Source organism: Bombina bombina, chromosome 12 (assembly GCF_027579735.1).
Source record: "Bombina bombina isolate aBomBom1 chromosome 12, aBomBom1.pri, whole genome shotgun sequence".
NCBI classification, from domain to species: Eukaryota; Metazoa; Chordata; class Amphibia; order Anura; family Bombinatoridae; genus Bombina; species Bombina bombina.
The window spans coordinates 119,448,880-119,469,197 of NC_069510.1; the positions used below are offsets into that span (position 1 = coordinate 119,448,880).

General features: G+C 41.9%; 1 protein-coding gene across 1 annotated transcript in view; it reads left to right on the plus strand.

Moving 5' to 3' along the window:
* The window catches only part of GOLGA2 (golgin A2), a 290,650-nt gene that overhangs the window by 134,111 nt on the left and 136,221 nt on the right, over nt 1-20,318 (plus strand). The window contains exons 16-21 of the mRNA XM_053695478.1: nt 10,900-10,987; nt 11,072-11,418; nt 13,745-13,858; nt 13,944-14,168; nt 16,130-16,226; nt 16,304-16,392. Coding sequence (XP_053551453.1) covers nt 10,900-10,987; nt 11,072-11,418; nt 13,745-13,858; nt 13,944-14,168; nt 16,130-16,226; nt 16,304-16,392 — 960 coding nt within the window. The remainder of the gene's footprint in view (nt 1-10,899; nt 10,988-11,071; nt 11,419-13,744; nt 13,859-13,943; nt 14,169-16,129; nt 16,227-16,303; nt 16,393-20,318) is intronic.

Consider the following 20,318-nt stretch of genomic DNA (forward strand, 5'->3'; position numbering starts at 1 on the left):
AAACATAATTTAGGCATTTTGAGGTTTGGGAAACTTTGCCCCTCCTGGTAGGAATGTATATCCCATACGTCACTAGCTCATGGACTCTTGCTAATATGAAAGAAATGAATTTATCAGGTAAGTTCTTACATAAATTATGTTTTTCCACATGGCTGGCTTGAATTTTGCCTAGAAACAGTTCCCTGAGGCTTCCCACTGTTGTAATATGAGTGGGAGGGGCCTATTTTGGCGTTTTTTTTGCACAGCAAAAATTACAGACACAGACATCCAGCTTCTTCCTGCATGATCCAGGACTTCTCTGAAGGGCTCAAAAGGCTTCAAAAGTCGTATTGAGGGAGGTAAAAAGCCACAGTAGAGCTGTGGCAGTTGTTGTCACTGTTTAAAAAACGTTTTTGGCATTTGTTATTCCGTTTTTGGTATTAAGGGGTTAATCATCCATTTGCAAGTGGGTGCAATGCTCTGCTAACTTATTACATACACTGTTAAAAATTTCGTTAGTGTAACTGCATTTTTTCACTGTTATTTCAAAATTTGGGAAAATTTGTGTTTCTTAAAGGCGCAGTAACGTTTTTTATATTGCTTGTAAACTTGTTTTAAAGTGTTTTCCAAGCTTGCTAGTCTCATTGCTAGTCTGTTTAAACATGTCTGACACAGAGGAACCTACTTGTTCATTATGTTTGAAAGCCATGGTGGAGCCCCATAGAAGAATGTGTACTAAATGTATTGATTTCACCTTAAACAGTAAAGATCAGTCTTTATCTATAAAAGAATTATCACCAGAGGGTTCTGTCGAGGGGGAAGTTATGCCGACTAACTCTCCCCACGTGTCAGACCCTTTGCCTCCCGCTCAGGGGATGCACGCTAATATGGCGCCAATTACATCAGGGACGCCCATAGCGATTACCTTGCAGGACATGGCTGCAATCATGAATAATACCCTGTCAGAGGTATTATCTAGATTGCCTGAATTAAGAGGCAAGCGCGATAGCTCTGGGGTTAGGAGAGATACAGAGCGCGCAAATGCTGTTAGAGCCATGTCTGATACTGCGTCACAGTATGCAGAACATGAGGACTGAGAGCTTCAGTTTGTGGGTGACATCTCTGACTCGGGGAAACCTGATTCAGAGATTTCTAATTTTAAATTTAAGCTTGAGAACCTCCGTGTATTGCTTGGGGAGGTATTAGCTACTCTGAATGACTGTAACACAGTTGCAATTCCAGAGAAATTGTGTAGGCTGGATAGATACTATGCGGTGCCGGTGTGTACTGACGTTTTTCCTATACCTAAAAGGCTTACAGAAATTATTAGCAAGGAGTGGGATAGACCCGGTGTGCCCTTTTCCCCACCTCCTATATTTAGAAAAATGTTTCCAATAGACGCCACTACACGGGACTTATGGCAGACGGTCCCTAAGGTGGAGGGAGCAGTTTCTACTTTAGCAAAGCGTACCACTATCCCGGTTGAGGACAGTTGTGCTTTTTCAGATCCAATGGATAAAAAATTGGAGGGTTACCTTAAGAAAATGTTTATTCAACAAGGTTTTATTTTTCAGCCCCTTGCATGCATTGCGCCTGTCACTGCTGCGGCGGCATTCTGGTTTGAGGCCCTGGAAGAGGCCATCCAGACAGCTCTATTGAATGAAATTATTGACAAGCTTAGAACGCTTAAGCTAGCTAACTCATTTCTTTCTGATGCCATTGTTCATTTGACTAAACTAACGGCTAAGAATTCCGGATTCGCCATCCAGGCGCGTAGGGCGCTATGGCTTAAATCCTGGTCAGCTGACGTGACTACAAAGTCTAAATTACTCAACATTCCTTTCAAGGGGCAGACCTTATTTGGGCCTGGCTTGAAAGAAATTATTGCTGACATTACTGGAGGCAAGGGTCATACCCTTCCTCAGGACAGGGCCAAATCAAAGGCCAAACAGTCTAATTTTCGTGCCTTTCGAAATTTCAAGGCAGGAGCAGCATCAACTTCCTCCGCTTCAAAACAAGAGGGAACTTTTGCTCATTCCAGACAGGCCTGGAAACCTAACCAGTCCTGGAACAAGGGCAAGCAGGCCAGAAAGCCTGCTGCTGCCCCCAAGACAGCATGAAGGAACGGCCCCCTATCCGGAAATGGATCTAGTGGGGGGCAGACTTTCTCTCTTTGCCCAGGCGTGGGCAAGAGATGTTCAGGATACCTGGGCGTTGGAGATCATATCTCAGGGATATCTTCTGAACTTCAAAGCTTCTCCTCCACAAGGGAGATTTCATCTTTCAAGGTTATCAGCAAACCAGATAAAGAAAGAGGCATTCCTAAGCTGTGTGCAAGACCTCCTAATAATGGGAGTGATCCATCCAGTTCCGCGGACGGAACAAGGACAGGGATTTTATTCAAATCTGTTTGTGGTTCCCAAGAAAGAGGGAACCTTCAGACCAATCTTGGATCTAAAGATCTTAAACAAATAAAGATCTTAAACAAATTCCTCAGAGTTCCATCATTCAAAATGGAAACTATTCGGACCATCCTACCCATGATCCAAGAGGGTCAGTACATGACCACAGTGGACTTAAAGGATGCCTACCTTCACATACCGATTCACAAAGATCATCATCGGTTCCTAAGGTTTGCCTTTCTAGACGGGCATTACCAATTTGTAGCTCTTCCCTTCGGGTTGGCCACTGCCCGAGAATTTTTACAAAGGTTCTGGGCTCACTTCTGGCGGTTCTAAGACCACGAGGCATAGCAGTGGCTCCGTATCTAGACGACATCCTGATACAGGCGTCAAGCTTTCAAATTGCCAAGTCTCATACAGAGATAGTTCTGGCATTTCTGAGGTTGCATGGGTGGAAAGTGAACGTGGAAAAGAGTTCTCTATCACCACTCACAAGAGTCTCCTTCCTAGGGACTCTTATAGATTCTGTAGAGATGAAAATTTACCTGACGGAGTCCAGGTTATCAAAACTTCTAAATGCTTGCCGTGTCCTTCATTCCATTCCACGCCCGTCAGTGGCTCAGTGCATGGAAGTAATCGGCTTAATGGTAGCGGCAATGGACATAGTGCCATTTGCGCGCCTGCATCTCAGACCGCTGCAATTATGCATGCTAAGTCAGTGGAATGGGGATTACTCAGATTTGTCCCCTCTACTAAATCTGGATCAAGAGACCAGAGATTCTCTTCTCTGGTGGCTTTCTCGGGTCCATCCGTCCAAGGGCATGACCTTTCGCAGGCCGGATTGGACGATTGTAACAACAGATGCCAGCCTTCTAGGTTGGGGCGCAGTCTGGAACTCCCTGAAGGCTCAGGGATCGTGGACTCAGGAGGAGAAACTCCTCCCAATAAATATTCTGGAGTTAAGAGCAATATTCAATGCTCTTCTAGCTTGGCCTCAGTTAGCAACACTGAGGTTCATCAGATTTCAGTCGGACAACATCACGACTGTGGCTTACATCAACCATCAAGGGGGAACCAGGAGTTCCCTAGCGATGTTAGAAGTCTCAAAGATAATTCGCTGGGCAGAGTCTCACTCTTGCCACCTGTCAGCAATCCACATCCCAGGCGTAGAGAACTGGGAGGCGGATTTTCTAAGTCGTCAGACTTTTCATCTGGGGGAGTGGGAACTCCATCCGGAGGTGTTTGCTCAACTGGTCCATCGTTGGGGCAAACCAGAACTGGATCTCATGGCGTCTCGCCAGAACGCCAAGCTTCCTTGTTACGGATCCAGGTCCAGGGACCCGGGAGCAACGCTGATAGATGCTCTAGCAGCTCCTTGGTTCTTCAACCTGGCCTATGTGTTTCGACCGTTTCCTCTGCTCCCTCGACTGATTGCCAAAATCAAACAGGAGAGAGCATCGGTGATTCTGATAGCACCTGCATGGCCACGCAGGACCTGGTATGCAGACCTAGTGGACATGTCATCTCTACCACCATGGACTCTGCCTCTGAGGCAGGACCTTCTAATACAAGGTCCTTTCAATCATCCAAATGTAATTTCTCTGAGACTGACTGCATGGAGATTGAACGCTTGATTCTATCAAGGCGTGGCTTCTCCGAGTCAGTCATTGATACCTTAATACAGGCTCGGAAGCCTGTCACCAGGAAAATCTACCATAAGATATGGCGTATATATCTTTATTGGTGTGAATCCAAGAGTTACTCATGGAGTAAGGTTAGGATTCCTAGGATATTGTCCTTTTTCCAAGAGGGTTTGGACAAAGGCTTATCAGCTAGTTCTTTAAAAGGACAGATCTTTGCTCTGTCTATTCTTTTGCACAAGCATCTGGCAGAAGTTCCAGACGTCCAGGCTTTTTGTCAGGCTTTGGTTAGGATTAAGCCTGTGTTTAAAACTGTTGCTCCCCCGTGGAGCTTAAACTTGGTTCTTAAAGTTCTTCAGGGAGTTCCGTTTGAACCCCTTCATTCCATTGATATTAAACTTTTATCTTGGAAAGTTCTGTTTTTGATGGCTATTTCCTCGGCTCGAAGAGTCTCTGAGTTATCTGCCTTACATTGTGATTCTCCTTATATGATTTTTCATTCAGACAAGGTAGTTCTGCGTACCAAACCTGGGTTTTTACCTAAGGTGGTTTCTAACAGGAATATCAATCAAGAGATTGTTGTTCCATCATTGTGTCCTAATCCTTCTTCAAAGAAGGAACGTCTTTTGCATAATCTGGACGTAGTCCGTGCCTTGAAGTTTTACTTACAGGCTACTAAAGATTTTCGTCAAACATCTGCCCTGTTTGTCATTTACTCTGGACAGAGGAGAGGTCAAAAAGCTTTGACAACCTCTCTCTCCTTTTGGCTTCGAAGCATAATATGCTTAGCCTATGAGACTGCTGGACAGCAGCCCCCTGAAAGGATTACAGCTCATTCTACTAGAGCTGTGGCTTCCACCTGGGCCTTTAAGAATGAGGCCTCTGTTGAACAGATTTGAAAGGCTGCGACTTGGTCTTCGCTTCACACCTTTTCAAAATTTTACAAATTTGACACTTTTGCTTCTTCGGAGGCTGTTTTTGGGAGAAAGGTTCTACAGGCAGTGGTTCCTTCCGTTTAAGTTCCTGCCTTGTCCCTCCCATCATCCGTGTACTTTAGCTTTGGTATTGGTATCCCACAAGTAATGGATGATCCGTGGACTGGATACACTTAACAAGAGAAAACATAATTTATGCTTACCTGATAAATGTATTTCTCTTGTAGTGTATCCAGTCCACGGCCCACCCTGTCCTTTTAAGGCTAGTCTAAATTTTAATTTAACTACAGTCACCACTGCACCCTATGGTTTCTCCTTTCTCGTCTTGTTTCGGTCGAATGACTGGATATGGCAGTGAGGGGAGGAGCTATATAGCAGCTCTGCTGTGGGTGATCCTCTTGCAACTTCCTGTTGGGAAGGAGAATATCCCACAAGTAATGGATGATCCGTGGACTGGATACACTACAAGAGAAATACATTTATCAGGTAAGCATAAATTATGTTTTCTGTTGTTTGCTTTGGTCTCGCTCTATATAATGTGAGGTTCCTGTCGTTTCGTTTAGTCTCCCTCTATATAATGGGGGCTTCCTGTCTTTTGACTTGGTCTCACTCTTTATAATGGGGGCTTCCTTTAGTTTGTTTTGGTCTCACTCAATATAATGGGGGCTTCCTTTCGTTTGCTTTGGTCTCACTCTATATAATGGGGGCTTCCTGTCGTTTGCATTGGTCTCCCTCTATATACTGTGGGCTTCCTTTGTTTGCTTTGGTCTCACTCTATATAATGTGGGCTTCCTTTCATTTGCTTTGGTCTCTCTATATTATGAGGGCTCCCTGTTGTTTATGCTCGTCTCACTCTATACAATGGGGGCTTCCTATCGTTTGCGCTGGTCTCACTCTATACAATGGGGGCTTCCTATCGTTTGCGCTGGTCTCACTCTATACAATGGGGGCTTCCTGTCATTTGCTTTGGTCTCCCTCTATATAATAGGGACTTCCTGTTGTTTGCTTTGGTCTCCCTCTATATTATGAGGGCTCACTCTATATTATGAGGGCTCCCTGTCGTTTGCTTTGGTCTCACTCTATATAATGGGGGCTTCCTTTCATTTGCTTTGGTCTCACTATATAATGTGGGCTTCCTTTCGTTTGCTTTGGTCTCACTATATATAATGTGGGCTTCCTGTTATTTGCTCTGGTCTCACTATTTATAAAGGGGGCTTCCTGTCGTTTGCTTTGGTCTCACGCTATATAATGTGGGCTTCCTGTCATTTGCTTTGGTCTCGCTCTATATAATGTGGGGTTCCTGTCATTTGCTTTGGTCTCCCTCCATATAATGTGGGCTTCCTTTGTTTGCTTTGGTCTCACTCTATATAATGTGGGCTTCCTTTCATTTGCTTTGGTCTCTCTATATTATGAGGGCTCCCTGTTGTTTGCGCTGGTCTCACTCTATACAATGGGGGCTTCCTGTCATTTGCTTTGGTCTCCCTCTATATAATAGGGGCTTCCTGTTGTTTGCTTTGGTCTCCCTCTATATTATGAGGGCTCACTCTATATTATGAGGGCTCCCTGTCGTTTGCTTTGGTCTCACTCTATATAATGGGGGCTTCCTTTCATTTGCTTTGGTCTCACTATATAATGTGGGCTTCCTTTCGTTTGCTTTGGTCTCACTATATATAATGTGCGCTTCCTGTTATTTGCTCTGGTCTCACTATTTATAAAGGGGGCTTCCTGTCGTTTGCTTTGGTCTCACGCTATATAATGTGGGCTTCCTGTCATTTGCTTTGGTCTCGCTCTATATAATGTGGGGTTCCTGTCATTTGCTTTGGTCTCCCTCTATATAATGGGGGCTTCCTGTCTTTTTACTTGGTCTCACTCTTTATAATGGGGGCTTCCTGTCGTTTGCTTTGGTCTCACGCTATATAATGTGGGCTTCCTGTCATTTGCTTTGGTCTCCCTCTATATAATGGGGGCTTCCTGTCTTTTTACTTGGTCTCACTCTTTATAATGGGGGCCTCCTTTCATTTGCTTTGGTCTCACTCTATATAATGGGGGCTTCCTGTCATTTGCTTTGGTCTCCCTCTATATAATGGGGGCTTCCTGTCTTTTTACTTGGTCTCACTCTTTATAATGGGGGCTTCCTGTCGTTTGCTTTGGTCTCACGCTATATAATGGGGGCTTCCTGTCGTTTGCTTTGGTCTCCCTCTATATAATGGGGGCTTCCTGTCTTTTTACTTGGTCTCACTCTTTATAATGGGGGCTTCCTGTCATTTGCTTTGGTCTCCCTCTATATAATGGGGGCTTCCTGTCTTTTTACTTGGTCTCACTCTATATAATGGGGGCTTCCTGTCATTTGCTTTGGTCTCCCTCTATATAATGGGGGCTTCCTGTCTTTTTACTTGGTCTCACTCTTTATAATGGGGGCTTCCTGTCTTTTTACTTGGTCTCACTCTTTATAATGGGGGCTTCCTTTCATTTGCTTTGGTCTCACTCTATATAATGGGGGCTTCCTGTAGTTTGCTTTCGTCTCACTCTATATAATAGGGGCTTCCTGTCGTTTGCTTTGGTCTCCCTCCATATAATGTGGGCTTCCTTTGTTTGCTTTGGTCTCACTCTATATAATGTGGGCTTCCTTTCATTTGCTTTGGTCTCTCTATATTATGAGGGCTCCCTGTCGTTTGCGCTGGTCTCACTCTATACAATGGGGGCTTCCTATCGTTTGCGCTGGTCTCACTCTATATAATGGGGCTTCCTATCGTTTGCGCTGGTCTCACTCTATGTATTGGGGGCTTCCTGTCATTTGCTTTGGTCTCACTCTATAAAATGGGGGTTTTCTGTTGTTTTGCTTTGGTCTCACTTTTTTTTTTTTTTTTAATTTTCTTTTTATTGAAAATTTAAATATTCATAGCAACAAATATCAGCATGGAAATGATTTTACATTGTCAAATATTGCTAATTAGAGCTATATGTTCATGAGTGTCGTTGTTGCTTTATAAACTGTAATCAGTTAGTCCATGTAGGTTAAATAACAAGTAAACAGATAAACAAACAAACTATTCAATAGAATAAATATATTAACTTACGTCTGCATGTCTTTATCCGGATCGTCACTGGCTCTTGGATTAAATGTTTATCGAAGTGTAGCATGATCAGTACATTTCATGAAGAAGATTTACATCTTTTCTGTTTGGTGATAGTTAGTATAATTCCCTAGGGGGGAGGAGTGGCATTTCTAGGGGTATGTGAGATAATTGCTGTATGTAGGGATTCTTGCCAGAGAAATTTGGCATCTAGCAGGGTATTTACTTTGTTACGGCACAGGTAACCGTATTGTTCTAGTGTGAATTGTTCATCTACTTCTTCAAGCCACATTGCTTTAGTTATGGTTAGATGTTTCTTCCAATTACGGGCTATTAATTTCCTCGCGCTGTTAAGGCCTATTTGGAGCATTAAAAGTCGCAAGCGACATGGTAAATTAGGGAGATCATTGAGTAATGCTATTTGTGGGCTTAGTATAAATTCAGTTGAAAGACTTTGCCTGAAATGTTGCTCTACCGCCTTCCATAGGGGGCGCACTTTGGGGCATCGCCACCATATGTGAAGTAGGCTACCATGTCTCTTGCCGCAGCGCCAGCATTTGTCTGATAGGTTTGGGTAAATACTACTTAGCTTTGACGGGGTTAAATACCACCTCATTATAATCTTGTAGTTAAGCTCTAATATTACTGGTGAGGTTGAGGATTTTTTGATTAACTTAAATATGTTGGCCCAGTTATCATCTGGTATGTGACTACCTATATCTGTGTTCCATTTAGCTGAATATGGAGGTAGGGAGTCTCTAGTGTTCTTGATTAATAGTTTACGGGAGAGCGAAAGTGTTCCCCTTGGTATAATCCCTCCATGGCACAATGTTTCGAATGTGGTGGGTGTTCTTAGTAAGTCCGCTTTGAATGGGGAGGTATGAACGAAGTGATGTAATTGTGCGTATTTTAGCCAATTGTTGTATTTGCCTTGTGCTATGTTGGTTAATTTGTCTCTTTCTAGTAGTTTGCCTGCTTCCGAGAAATTTATTAAAGGGATGGTATAGTCCCACTCAGAAAGCCTCTGAAATCCTTTGTCAAGACCACCCACCATCTCTGTGTTTAGAACGATCGGAAAAAGGGGAGATCTGGAAGTCGAAATGTATGGTCTGGAGGATGTAATTTGGTCCCAGGTCTGAAATAAGTGTTTGTGAATTTCTAGGTGTCTACATTGGGGTGGTCTTAATTTGCTAGGTACCCAACATAACGCATGTACCAATGGAGCTCTGAGTATGTGAGAATCTAATGCTACTCGTGCCCTGCATTCCTGTTTCCCGTGCCAGTCAAGTATTCTTTGTAATGTGACCGCGAGGTAGTACTCTTCAATTTTTGGTAGCCCTAACCCTCCATCAGTAGTTGACCTATACATCGTATCTCTGTTAACTCTAGGCTTAGTTTTCCCCCATACAAAGGAATTAAGGCTGTTTTGAAGACGGTTCAGGTACCAACGGGGTAAGTGCATAGGTAATGTCTGTAGTATATATGTAATCCTAGGTAGTGTGGTCATTTTTAGGGCTTGGATTCGACCCCACCATGAGAGAGGTTTACTTGCCCATGTCTGAAGGTCTTGTTGTGTATTGTTTAATAAAGTTACGTAATTTTTATCAAAGAGTGTTGTTTGTTTGGGGGCAAGGTGAATTCCTAAGTATTTTATTGAATCCTTTCTTAATTTTAATGGGCATATCTTCGCTAATGATTGAAATTTAGCTTCTGATAAATTAACATTCAAGATCTCTGACTTTTGTTTGTTAACTAGAAAGTTTGAATATCGCCCATATCTGTCTAATTCTGTTAAAAGTTCTGGGATAGTTGTTAGGGGTGAGGTAACTGAGAATAATAAGTCATCAGCAAATTTGGTCTCACTTTTTATAATAGGGGCTTCCTGTCGTTTGCTGTGGCCTCACTATATAATAGGGGCTTCCTGTTGTTTGCTTTGGCCTCACTATATAATAGGGGCTTCCTGTCGTTTGCTTTGGTCTCACTATATAACGTGGGCTTCCTGTTTGCTTTGGTCTCACTATATAATATGGGCTGCCTGTCGTTTGCTTTGGTCTCACTATATATAATGTGGGCTTCTTGTTTTTTTGCTTTGGTCTCACTCTATATAATGGGGGCTTCCTGTTGTTTGCTTTAGTCTCCCTCTAATGTCGTGTCTCGCCATGTTTGTGTTGGGTAATTGAAGTGGAGGATAGCGCTTGGCCTTGCTGCTAAACTGCTTGTCAGCCGGCTGAGCCGGGAAGAACAAAAGCCATGTTACCCTTCTGGGTAGCACTCAAAATGAAATTAAATATCCCTCCAGTGCTTCACTTGATGATGAGTATCATAGATTGCTTACACAAGAGTTATTTTTTTTAAATTTATTGTACTCAAAATGTTGAGCACTTTTATTTTTCCACAGAGTTAATTAAATCAAACTGTACAGACAGAGGAACTATTGTCGTGTGTTCCAAAGCTTGGCCATGTAATCCTAATGTACTCTCTGTATTGTGAATACCTGATATGCCTGTTGCATCTGGATTGAGTTGAGCCCAGCACAGGGAGTTTGCAGAAAAAAAGCCCCACACGTGTACTTGCATGACTGCTGCTTATTTGATAAATTTAATGCGACCTAACACCCCAGATCCCTTGACTTCACTGTATTATCTGCACATAAGAAATGTATCTTTTAGTCAAAGCACACAGAGAGTAAAAAGATAAAGGGCAGTCATACTGCGATGTTAAATGCCCTTAATTAGATACCATGTTTTGTGTAGGCTGCTGTGCCTCACCATGGCTGCTTCTTGAGCATATTATTTACCTTGAGCATAAACGTCCTCTCTGATTAGGGTTTGGTGCAAATACTATAATTTCTCTCTTCTTTATTCTCCAGATCCAGACACTTGAGCAAGAGAGATCAGCAGCGCGCGCACAGGTGGAGCAGCTGGAGACCAGACTTACGGAAGTACTGCTGGCCTCCGGTATGTGTAGCCATGTACGATAATTAGACTACATACTTCTCACAGCATACCAGAAGGTAATATTTCCCATTGTTCTTCCCTCAGCGGCTGAACCAACAGATACAGAGCCAGTGGCCCCTGCAGGCCCCTCTGAGATGGAGCTGACTTTGCAAGCAGAGGTGGAGAAGCTGACGCAGGACCTTAGGGACTTACAATCCAGATATCAGTCATTAGTTCAGGACAACAGCCAGCTGAGCCGACTGAACCAGGAGCAGGAAGAGAGGCTTCAAGAGCTGGAGAGCACCATTCAGCGGCAGAACGAGGACACTGTAGACAAGCAACAGATCCTGGAGAACATGCAGAGTGACAAAGTGACTATCAGCAGAGCACTCACCCAGAACCGGCAGCTGAAGGAGCAGATCGCAGAACTTCAAAATGGATTTGTCAAACTGGTAATGCAAATCTGCTTGTTTTATACATCAGAGTGAGGGAACATTTCTATGTTCATGAGAAGCTGTTTTGTTCTATATTTATTTCTGTAATTTATTCCTGTAGAGTCTCCTTATTGGGCCATATTTAAAGGGACATTAAAAACATTTCTTTATGTGCACAGTATACATAAGCAATAAAGTGCTGCAATGAAAAATGTCTGCACACACATGTTAAAAAAATAAATATATATATATATACATACAGTATATATCAGTAATTAAGTGCCGCATTACATAAGGTCTGCACACACATGTTAAAATATATATATATATATAAATCCTCCACTACGCACAAAATATAGAAAAAATAACTCATTGTGTAGTTCATTAACAAATCTAGACAGGCCCAGAGGCTTGTTTTCCCACAGAAAACCTCTGAATTACATTGTTTCCAATGCAGCAAAGGATTCTGGGTACGATATGCAAATTAAGTACACAATGACACACCTTTTTACTTTAGTCTGCTTTTCAGCAGGTTCCCTTTACGCCAAAGTATCGCTGTTCACACAGCTTATAAACTTAGCTAGGGTTAGTGCAGTGATTCATAACCATCCCAGGACAGACTGTTTCGTGGTTTTTGCCACTCATCAGCTGGGAGAAGGTTAGAATCACTGCTGGGTGAAGTTGATTCCAGGCAGAATACAACAACTTTTTAAATTAGGGGGAGATCAAAGGCGAGTTTAAAATCCTCCACTACGCACAAAATATAGAATAAAGTATAGTGATGATTCTAACCTTCTCCCAGCTGATGAGTGGCAAAAAACACGAAACAGTCTGTCCTGGGATGGTTATGAATCACTGCACTAACCCTAGCTAAGTTTTATAAGCTGTGTGAACAGCGATACTTTGGCGTAAAGGGAACCTGCTGAAAAGCAGACTGAAGTAAAAAGGTGTGTCGTGTACTTAATTTGCATATCTTACCCAGAATCCTTTGCTGCATTGGAAACAATGTAATTCAGAGGTTTTCTGTGGGAAAACAAGCCTCTGGGCCTGTCTAGATTTGTTAATGAACTACACAATGAGTTATTTTTTCTATATTTTGTGCGTAGTGGAGGATTTTAAACTCGCCTTTTATCTCCCCCTAATTTAAAATGTTGTTGTATTCTGCCTGGAATCAACTTCACCCAGCAGTGATACTAACCTTTTCCCAGCTGATGAGTGGCAAAAACCACTAAACAGTCTGTCCTGGGATGGTTATGAATCACTGCACTAACCCTAGCTAAGTTTATAAGCTGTGTGAACAGCGATACTTTCCTTTGGCGTAAAGGGGACCTGCTGAAAAGCAGACTGAAGTAAAAAGGTGTGTCGTGTACTTAATTTGCATATCTTACCCAGAATCCTTTGCTGCATTGGAAACAATGTAATTCAGAGTTTTTTTGTGGGAAAACAAGCCTCTGGGCCTGTCTAGATTTGTTAATGAACTACACAATGAGTTATTTTTTTCTATATATATATACACATACAGTATATATCAGTAATTAAGTGCTGCATTACATAAGGTCTGCACACACATGTTAAAAAAAATAATAATATATATATATATATATATACACACACATACAGTATATATCAGTAATTAAGTGCCGCATTACATAAGGTCTGCACACACAATAAATGTTTATATATGCACAGTATATATCAGTAATTAAGTGCTGCATTACATAAGGTCTGTACACACAATAAATGTTTATATATGCACAGTATATATCGGTAATTAAGTGCCGCATTACATAAGGTCTGCACACACAATAAATGTTTATAGATTCACAGTATATATCGGTAATTAAGTGCTGCATTATATACGGTCTGCACACACATCAAATGTTTATATATGCACAGTATATATCAGTAATTAAGTGCTGCATTATATACGGTCTGCACACACAATAAATGTTTATATATACACAGTATATATCAGTAATTAAGTGCCACATTACATACGGTCTGCACACACAATAAATGTGTATATATGCACAGTTTATCAGTAATTAAGTGCCGCAAAGGGAGTAAAATGAACATTACATTGTAGTTTTTTTTTTACTATGTATAAATATTTGATAGGAAGTTGATGCTTGAGATTGAGTCTCCCATTTCCCTATGGTATTTACGAATATGTACAAGAGCTTTACATGACCATAAAATTAAATGAATTAAAACCGGCAAGCTCGCATCTGCTAGTGAGCAGATGCTCACCTTTGTACCTGACTGGTGCACTGACCTGCGTTTCATGTGGGCAGTGAACGGTCCCTAATTAAACGATTCATGGTTGTTGTTTTTTTATCCACAGACTAACGAGAAATTGGATATGACAAATGAGCTTCAGACTGAGCAACATGTGAAGAGCGAGTTGGCGAAGAAGCTAGGAGAGCTACAGGAGAGGCTGTCTGATTTCAAAGAGCAGGTCAGGCTGGGGTGAAATGCGCGCGTGCAGTGAGCTGTGGGTAGCTCGGCTGTAGATTAATATTTGCTTTGTGGCTCTGTTGCAGCTGGCTGCTAAGGAAGAGCAAGCGCTGCTGCTTCAGACCCAGCGAGACGAGATCTCTGCTCACCTCCAGCAGTACAGCGCTGCGTACCAGCACATCTCCATAGAGAAGGAGGAAATACAGAAGCAATATCTCCTGCAAGCTCAGATGATGGACAGATTGCAGCATGAGGAGGTGCAGGGGAAGGTTAACGCAGAGATGCACCTGAAGGAGCTGCAGAAAAGCATGGTGAGACACGTCCCTGAATAATTAATTACTTGACAAAAGGACAGTGTAAATCAAACTAGTGTTTTATAACATAACAAGTACTGCATAAAGTAAACTAGTAATGTATGACGTAACTAGTACTGCATAAAGTAAACTAGTACTGTATGACGCAACTAGTAATGCATAAAGTAAACTAGTACTGTATGACGCAACTAGTAATGCATAAAGTAAACTAGTACTGTATGACACAACTAGTAAAGCATAAAGTAAACTAGTACTGTATGACATAACTAGTAATGTATTACGTAACTAGTACTGCATAAAGTAAACTAGTACTGTATGACTCAACTAGTAATGCATAAAGTAAACTAGTACTGTATGACGCAACTAGTAATGCATAAAGTAAACTAGTACTGTATGACGCAACTAGTAAAGCATAAAGTAAACTAGTACTGTATGACGCAACTAGTACTGCATAAAGTAAACTAGTACTGTATGACGCAACTAGTAAAGCATAAAGTAAACTAGTACTGTATGACGCAACTAGTAATGCATAAAGTAAACTAGTACTGTATGACGCAACTAGTAATGCATAAAGTAAACTAGTACTGTATGACGCAACTAGTACTGCATAAAGTAAACTAGTACTGTATGACGCAACTAGTAAAGCATAAAGTAAACTAGTACTGTATGACGCAACTAGTACTGCATGAAGTAAACTAGTACTGTATGACGCAACTAGTAATGCATAAAGTAAACTAGTACTGTATGACGCAACTAGTAAAGCATAAAGTAAACTAGTACTGTATGACGCAACTAGTACTGCATAAAGTAAACTAGTACTGTATGACGCAACTAGTAATGCATAAAGTAAACTAGTACTGTATGACGCAACTAGTAAAGCATAAAGTAAACTAGTACTGTATGACGCAACTAGTACTGCATAAAGTAAACTAGTACTGTATGACGTAACTAGTAATGCATAAAGTAAACTAGTACTGTATGCTAGGATTACTGTATGACGTACCTATTAATTCATAACGTAAACTAGTACTGTATGACATAACTAGTACTGTATGACATAATTATTACTTTGTGAAGTAAACAAGTACTATATGCTATAATTAGTACTGCGTAAAGTAAACTAGTACTATATGATTTAACTAGTACTGTATTACGTAACTAGCACTGCGTAAAGTAAACCAGTACTATGTAATGTAACTAGTACTGCATAAAGTAAACTAGTACTATATGATGTAACCAGTACTATATAATGTAACTAGTACAGCATATAGTAAGCTAGTGCTATGATATAACTAGTACTGTATGAAGCAACTAGTACTATATAATGTACGTAACTAGTACTGCATAAAGTAAACTAGTACTATAACTACTACTATGTAATGTAACTAGAACTGCATAAAGTAAACTAGTTTTATATGATATAACTAGTACTATTTAATGTAACTACTACAGCATATAGTAAACTAGTCCTATATGATATATCTAGTACTGTATAACGCAGCTAGTATTGTGTAAAGTAAACTAGTACTATATGACATAACTAGTACTGCCTAAAGTAAAATAGTACTATATAACTAGTACTGTATGAAGCAACTAGTACTGCCTAAAGTAAGCTAGTACTATATGATATAGCTAGTATTGTGTAAACTAGTACTATATTACATAACTAGTACTGCCTAAAGTAAACTAGTACTATATGATATAACTAGGACTATATAACTAGTACTGCCTAAAGTAAACTAGTACTATAAAGAATTACATGGGAACAAAGCAAATACATTAAAATAGTTTGTTCAGTCTGAATCACAAAAGAACATTTTTGGGTTTCATATCCCTTTTAAAGATTGAATAATTAATGCGTGCTTGACGTGACTCTAGAATATAACAACTATGGTGTCTTTATCCAATAAATGCAGCAAGAGGTTGTTACCAGAATAAGCTTTATGTTCCTCTCCTAGGAGACTACAGAGCTTCTCACTAGGGAAAATCAGGAACTGAGGGTTCTGGTATCGCAGATAAGAAGCGATCCTAACAGTGCGTTAAACAGAATAGAAGGTGAGGTGCTCTCTTTATACGCCACCATGGGTAGGTACAGGTACCGCATAAACCTAAACTTCTTCATCTGTGTCCAGGTAATGGGGTGGAAAGTAGCATGTCTGAAAATACTATTGAGAAGACCACATCGCTTGTCCCAGATGGCTTCACCAGTAGGATAGAGATGGTGAGTTTTCCTTAGCTTGACTCTTCTGCTTTGTCATCTCTCTAAACATCAACTACCAAGGAACCTTTATAGTATTTGTTTAGCTTACTCTTTTCTCTCCTACATGTAAAACACAGTTTACATTGACTGAGATTCATTACTACTCATTATTACATTCCCTTCACTCTTAGAGAGACTTACAAAGACAGGAGACCGGGAGTGCATACTGCAAGTATAGGTAGAATGTCTGTGTATAGGGCAACTTTACAGTCAGTCTCTCATGTCACTCACCAGAGGACAGGAGACCAGGAGTGCATACTGCGGTTACCCAGAGATTGTCTGTGTATAGAGCAATGCTACAGTCAAAGTATGCAAGCAGTATGCATTCCTGGTCTTCTGTCCCTCTGGGTGTGACAAGTGAGACTTACTGTAGCATTGCTCTATACACAGACAATTTGTCTCACATGTCACCCCCAGAGGGACAGGAGACCAGGAGTACATACTGCAAGTATCCATAGATTGTCTGTGTATAGCACAATGCTACAGTCAGTCTCACGTCACTAACCAGAGGACAGGAGACCAGGAGTGCATACTGCAGAATCTTGAGATTGTTTGTGTATAGAACAATGCTACAGTCAGTCTCACACACTCTTTATATCATCTTTTGTCACTAAATGTACCTTATACTGTGCAGCCGCTCCTATAAACGTTAAATGTTCTGTTACCTTTATCGTCACTATGAGATATGTAAATTTCTCTTTATTTCCAATGGCATGGAGAGTCCACAAATCCATTCAATTACTATTAGGAATTCAACTTCTGGCCTCCAGCAGAGCTTTTAAGTATCACTACCACTTCCCATAAACCCCCAGTCATTCTTTGCCTCGTTCATCGGGTGGATGTGCAAAGTTGGTGTCTGAAGATTTTTAATCCTTTTATGGGTAGTTTCCCTGCAAGCAAGGATTGAGGCTATGCTGTGTCCATGTCAATCTCTTTAGTAAGAGTAATGGCTTTTAGCAGTTGAAAGACGGCAAGGTGGTCCTTGCTTACCTTCCAACATTTATGCTACCCCTACATAGAAAACCAGGTTTGGTTACTCTGTTTTTCTTCTTAAACGGGAAGAGTCCACAGCTGCATTAATTACTTTTGGGAAATACAGAACTTGGCCACCAGGAGGAGGCAAAGACACCCCCAGCCAACGACTTAAATACCTCCCCCACTTCCCTCATCCCCCAGTCATTCTTTGCCTTTCGTCACAGGAGGTTGGCAGAGAAGTGTCAGAAGATTGAAAATAGTCTCTTATGGAGGGTAGTACTCTTCGAAATTGGGACTGGAGTTTTAAGTAATCCTGTCAGCCTCTCAGTGAGAGCATGGATAAAAGTTAGAGTCCGGAGATGCAGGGAGTGTCGTTTCTGAGAAACCATCCCGACTCATGTTAACAGCTCCTTGGCAATTGGCGTTGACGAGTTTCGCTGCCTTCTTTTATTCCCTCAAGTCCATGTCAGAAGTGATGCTGCTATCTGTCACACTTGAAGGGCCGTGTTCCCGTTCCACGGCGTAGATTCCGGTAAGATTGTTTCTTTTTATTTTGAGATGTGAATGTAATGTTAACGAAAGAAGTCGGTCCCAGTGGGTCTCCTTTATCTTATGGAATAGGGGGTTATTGAAGGGGGGGGGGGGCTTTAATCATGTTTGTTATGTGATTCTGTCTGCTAATGTGTAGTGTTACTTGGGCTCATGGCTATTCGGAACATAAGGCCTTATCACCTGACTGGCGCAGTCTTTTTGGCTAGCTTACATGGTGCACTTCGTGACCGGGTGTGGTCACGTAATTCCATTTCCGTACTCTGACTGAGTGGCGACGGAGAGAGTCTGTTCATTAGTTCTCTGGTTCACAGGAGGTGGTGAGTGCCCCAGCCATTGGGTGTGTAAGGTGCCGTTTAGCTTTTGTCCATATTTCAATCTCCAAATTATGGAGGATTCTGTTTTTTTTTTTGAGATGGACATCTCCGATTCGGAGTATATGTCTTGTGATGAGTATGAAATGGCCCGGGTTATCCATGCCCATCAGTTATGTTCCGATTGCCGTCCTAGAGTACTCTCTTCCCCCCCCCCCTGAATCAAGGAATGTAGAGTGCGTAGAGCCATCCACCTCTGAGGATTCCATGTCCCGTGAGGCGTGTGCCCCAGAACCTTCTTTTGCTACACAAGCAGGTGTCCCTATGGCCATTACTCCTCCAGAAAGCGGCTTGTTTCCTCCAGAGGTTACGGCACGGTTCCGCATGGCCATATCTATGGCGCTGGCACATTTATATCTCCCAAGAGAAGTATTTTTAAGATACTGTCCATGTTCTGTTAACCAGGGTCTCCTTCGGGCGGGAGAACAATTTTGCCTTCCATTATAGACTGGCACATCTTCGTGTTCTACTAAGACATGTTTTGGTGGTGCTGGAGGATTCCGGTCCTACTGGGCGGAGGGATCCTCGGTCTTCTGTGCTGGATGGCAAACTGGGTTAGACGTATGGGAATGAAGCCAATCTCCTGGACGTCTCTGTTTCTCCTTTCTTTTAAATATCGGTTCCAGTTCTGAGCTTAGGAGAATGGGGCTTCTGATTGGCTGGTCCTGTTAGCGTGCACATTCTCCTTGGGCGTTCACCCACGGTGCTGCCTTTTATTTTCTTTTGATCCAAAGCTCATGTTTGTTATTATTTTCCGTTTTGGGGACGTTTCTTCTCTGGAACTAGATTTTGTGGTCGCGTGGGCATTTCCTCGGAAGTTGTGCAGTACTATATAATGAAATAGTTATGTTTATAGTTTATGTTATCGATTCCTTCAGGGGCTTCGATTTTTCTTGGACCTTAGACAGACAGTTTCAGAGTGCTCTCATACCGGACGGGTACTGGTCGGGCGCTAGTTGCTGTTCCTTACGGTTCATGTCACCCACGTGGTGCCAGTGCGCTGGTTATCCTGTAGGGTGCTGGGTTGTTCACTTTTATAAGTGTTCACTTTTCTTGTTGCCTCCATTACTAGAAGATGGAGGGACTGCATCGATCCGCCTACTGTCTCGGAACCTACTGAGGCCCATCGGGAGAGGCCCGTTGACCTTGTATACGAAGCTCTCCATTCCAATGGATTTGGAGGTTTGGATGACCTATGTGCATCGAGGGTACCAGATAGATGAGGATTTCTCTTGCAAGGTGTATCCAGTCCACAGATTCATTCTTTACTTGTGGGATATTCTCATTCCCTACAGGAAGTGGCAAAGAGAGCACACAGCAGAGCTGTCCATATAGCTCCCCCTCTAGCTCCACCCCCAGTCATTCTCTTTGCCGGCTCTAAGCACTAGGGTCTCTCTACGGGAGGGTAAAGTGAATGTGGTGTTAGATTTGTAGTTTTATATCTTCAATCAAAAGTTTATTTTTAAATGGTACCGGTTTGTACTATTTACTCTCTAGCAGAAAAGTGATGAATATTTCTGCTGAGAGGAAAGTCCCACACAGGACTGAGGAGTACCAGAAAACTTCAGTTGGGGGGAACAGTTTGCAGGCTTAACTGCAATGAGGTATGTTTAGTCATTTATCTCTAGACAAGACTGAGATAATGCAAGAAGACTGACAAGATCCCCATGTGGGGAGGGTAAGCTATGTTCTGAGACTTGGTAAAGAATTGAATGCTTACATAACAGGGCTAATTAGGCTGGTTGACACTAATTCAGGGCAATCTATTATTTGTTTTAAGAAATACTCGTTGGAGACACTTTTTTAAGCACTTTGGAGTGTTTTCTGGGGTTATTATCCACATGGCAAAAATTTTGTCACTTAGAAGTGATTTTTGTAGGCCTCACAACTCCGGAGTGGAGTGGGAGGGGCCTAATTTCACGCCTCAGATGCGCAGTTAGAATTGAAAGACAGTTCATGCTGCTTCACATAGAGGGTCCAGCTGCTGAT